The following is a 4,442-nucleotide window of genomic DNA, read 5'->3' on the forward strand; positions in this document are numbered from 1 at the left end:
TGCCAGCCAGTCTGAAATCATTCTTTGGCAAGATTAACTTTGTGAGGAAGTTTATTACTGGATTTGTTGAGATCGTGAAACCCTTGAATGATATGTTAAAGAAGGGAACAAAGATTGAGTGGACAGCTCCAACAAGGCGGGCATTCAAAGAGATAAAGCAAGCTATTGTAAATGCCCCAATCCTTGTCACCCCCGATTATTCAAGGCCCTTGTACTTGTACTTCTTTGCTTCAGAGCATACCTGTGCAACAATTCTCACCCAAAGAAGAGATGAAAAGGATGAGCATCCTATTGCATTTATGAGCGCACCACTAAAGGATGTAGAGTTGAGGTATCCCAATGTTGAGAAGTAGGCATATGCTTTAGTAAAGGCTATTAATAAATTCACACATTATCTCTTGAGAAGCAAGGTGTTTGCAATTGTTCCCGATGCGGTTGTGAAAACATTGTTGATGCAGAATGAACTGGGCAAGAGAAGAGGCAAGTGGTTCACCACGATCCAAGAATATGGCATAGAGATACAGCCAATGAAGATAGTTTGTGGTCAAGCTTTAGCTCAGACGATTGCCATGACTGGACTCAGGCTAGTGCAACAAATGTATATCTTAGAAGAAGTATCTCCAGAAGAATGGTATGATGACATTGTGTATTATTTGTTGAATCGTAGATGCCCTCACCATTTGAGCCTCGTATAGAAGAGAGCCTTGAGAATGAAAAGGCAGAAATATATGCTTCAAGGGGTCATTTTGTATAGAAAGAACCATGAGGGGATCTACCTGAGATGTGTTGGGAAGGAAGAAGCTAAGCAAATCATGGAACACTTCCACAACAAGTTTGAAACAAGTCATGGAGGTGGTCTAGCAACTGCACACCAGATTGCAAGAGCAAGATATTATTGGCTAGCATTGTTTAAAGATGCATATGAACATGTGAAGGCATGCCATACATGTCAGGCGGCTGTTATTCATGAAAAGAAACATGCTATGCCACTTCAACCTGGCATTGAAGTGAGGTTGCTTTCTCAATGGGGACTGGATTTCATAGGGATGATCAATCCACCTTCTTATACTCAACATAAATACATCCTTACTGCCATTGATTACTGCACGATATGGTCGGAAGTCCAAGCTTTGAAACTGTGCACAACAGATGTAGTAATCAAGTTTCTGGAAGAGAATATCATTAAAAGGTTACGCGTGCGACAATGGCCCTGCATTCTCATTTATGAAATTTTCTAACTGGGCCTTTGAATGTGGAATCACACTAAAGTTCTTTTTGAATTATTACCCACGGGGTAATGGACTGGCTGAATCAACAAATAAAAATTCTTTGAGCGCGATCAAGAAGTTGTTGGATAAGAATCCTAAGGATTGGCACATGCAGTTGAGGTTTGGTCTTTGGGCAGACAGGACAAGAATGAAGAATTCCTTTGGAACGTCTCCTTACCACTTGGTCTATGGACAAGATCCAGTCTTTTTAGTTCAATTGAGGATCCTGACTTTGCAATTTCTACAGGAATACTTGGATGGCAAAGACAAAGTCCAGACATGTCTCTCCCAGTTGTTGCATCTTGAAGAGAAGCGAGATCAAGCATTGGAAAATTTTGTGAAGCATCAAGGAGTGGTCAAACATTGGTTTCACAAACATGCTAAGATCAAGTGTTTCAGGATTTTTGACTTGGTTTTATATTGGGATAAGGCTCATGAAAGAAGAGGTGATCACGAGAAGTTGGACAAATCGTGGATGCACCCTTATCAGATTTCTGAAACCCTTGGGGATAATGCATTCAAGATGAAGACATTAGCAGGGGAGGATATTCCATTAATGCTCATAAATGGACAATTCCTCAAGCATTATTTCCAGTCGTAGGTTTCCCTCTGGGACCTACTTTGTATTATATTAGATTAGTTTTCCTTTTGGTTTCCCTTTGTTTGTTTTCCATTGTTTTTGGGGTTTTCCCCTTCCTCTTTAGGGTTTTGGTTTGTTTTCATTTTGCTTTGCATTGGGTTTTGGGTTTGGTTTTTGGTTTTCGTCCTTCGGTGCTGGTTTCCCTTGAGCTTGTTCGTTCAAGTGGTTTTGCTTAAGTTTAGGGTTTTGAGTGGCCTGAAATGTTTGGAGTCTCGGTTTGTGAGTGGGTGATGATATTCTCCTTTGCACAAGTTTGTTTGTATTCCACTTATGTTATGTCTTGACACAGGAAACTTGAGATTGTCACGCTTTACACGCCTAATAAATTGCTCTGATTCATTTAGATTTCTTTGGAGAAGTTATGATTGGTGAAAACTTTACATCTTGCTTCAGCGCCATTGAAATCTCCAAACCCATAGTAGGCTTCAGTGCTTACAAGCAAAAGGAATTGACGAAAATAAAATGCAATATCAAAATAATGAAAAGATAAAAGAAATGAAAAGAAATATCAAATTATTGGCTTTGGGAAAAAGCGGATAACTCCATCGAGGGCTATGGATGCCTGGCCGGTAGTGGAGCAATATATGTGGAATTTCATAGACAACCTTGTCGAAGCTATGGACACCTAACTAGTAGCGAGGCAATGTCTCAAATGCTTTTGAAGTATAGATACCATTAGCTTGCCATAACTGATTCTAGGAGTTTTGATGGTCTTATGAGATGGAATTAATTCATATGCACACACTTGAACAATCTCGAATGAAAGCGCTTTTATCCGGGTCCTAGCCCTGAAGTGTTTTTCAACACTTCACTCATGGAGTCACCAAATGGTGTGACCTAATCACTTATCACCACATTCCAAATGGGAACCCCCTACTTTTTAGGCCCTCTCAGTCTTTTGGCTTTTGTTTGTTGGGTCTTTTCACGGCAATCTTGTCAGTCTCCTCATTTTGCAAGTGCTTGAGGGTAAATGTGATCAAGTTTGCAGCTCGTTTGAGCAAATTTGACTAAGTTTGGATAATGTTTTGTTTGTTTTAGGGTTTCATCCTTTAGACTTGGGTTTGAGGCCTTTCCTTTAGGGTTTTGGAAGAATTGAACGTTGCATTGTAATCATGACCCTTTAAGGAACCCACCAGTGAAATTTAAGTGAATTTTGAGCAACATTCTATTTTCAGAAAGTTCCTACCTTTTAGGGATTTCACTGCATCCCAGATTGGTCTAATTTTACCAATCAAACTTACTATTTTAGCAGTTTTTATTTTTAGTAAGTTTCAATTTTTAGTGTCTCTACATCCTGTTTTGCCCTAATCCTCACATTTCTAAATCCGAAAAATGTGAATAAGCAGAGGTTAACTGATCGAAAAATGGTTGTGTGGACTCCCCTTCTAGACGTGGAAAGCACTAAAAATCTTCTAAGTCTAGCAATGAAAAAATAACCTTGATCTAAAATGGCATCCTGATCTGCAAGTGTGCAAAAATGGCTAAAGTCTAGACAAGAAACCAAGCAATAATTCCTAGGCAGTGAAATCATGCTAAGGGTGGGAAGGTGCTAAAATGAGGCCATGGAGGAATTTTCCTCCGTGGCAATTCTTCCTTGGCATTATGGTTTTGGTGCCCAAGAGACAAGGCGAGCGCTAGAATGGGGTGGTGGAGGATTTTTCCTCCACCCCCAAATTTCCTTCACCCAAGTGATTCAGCGCCCAAAAGGAAGGGAGAGCGCTCAAGAGACACCAATTTTTCCTCCACCACACTTATTTGGCGCCCAAGTCCAATTCAAGGCACTAGGAGGGGGGTCATGGAAAACTCGTCAACGTCAAAATTCTTTCACTCCTTCGAAATGGCGCCTAGGTTGGAAGAAGAGTGCATGGAAAGGGGGGTCAAGGAAAAGAAACAAATTCAAGAAATTCCTCCACATTCTCACCAATTTTTCCTCCACCACGCTTATTTGGCACCCAAGTCCAATTCAAGGCACTAGGAGGGGGGTCATGGAAAACTCGTCAACGTCAAAATTCTTTCACTCCTTGGAAATGGCGCCTAGGTTGGAAGAAGAGTGCATGGAAAGGGGGGTCAAGGAAAAGAAACAAATTCAAGAAATTCCTCCACCCTAGCATTTCAGCACCCAAGTCAGGTGTGTAGCGCCCAAAAGGGGGTGTCATGGAAAAATTGTTCAAAGGAAAAATTCCTCCACTGTAGTGTTTTAGCACCCAAGGCCAATTCAGGGTGCCAAACAGAGGGGGTAATGGAATTCTATCCACAAGAATTAAATTCCTCCACTTGGTAATTTTCATGCCCAAACATGTTGTGGAGCACTAGGGAGAGGAGGTTAGCACGGGGGCTTCACTTAGTGAAGCTGGGTTATAGCACGTGCATTCATACTATACTAAAGAATCCCCCTATTTTCAAAAATTATTACCTTAAACTCCTTTTTTGTCACCTCCTCCCAATACACAACCTAAATTAAAAGCCCCCTTATTTTCGCCAAATAATGTATTTTTTCAAAGCTTGAATTAAAAAATCCCCTATTTTCATTGATA

General features: G+C 40.6%; 1 protein-coding gene across 1 annotated transcript; it reads left to right on the top strand.

Moving 5' to 3' along the window:
* Positions 1-812: 812 nt before the first annotated feature.
* On the top strand, positions 813-1,238 carry LOC131035848 (uncharacterized). Its single transcript, XM_057967597.2, has one exon. It carries the CDS (start codon positions 813-815, stop codon positions 1,236-1,238), a length of 426 nt encoding a protein of 141 aa, XP_057823580.2.
* Positions 1,239-4,442: the final 3,204 nt, after the last annotated feature.

Source organism: Cryptomeria japonica, chromosome 5, assembly GCF_030272615.1.
Source record: "Cryptomeria japonica chromosome 5, Sugi_1.0, whole genome shotgun sequence".
NCBI lineage: Eukaryota > Viridiplantae > Streptophyta > Pinopsida > Cupressales > Cupressaceae > Cryptomeria > Cryptomeria japonica.

Excerpts from the sequence above, each read along its gene's own strand:
- LOC131035848 (XM_057967597.2), top strand. The coding sequence starts at position 813 with ATGGAACACTTCCACAACAAGTTTGAAACAAGTCATGGAGGTGGTCTA.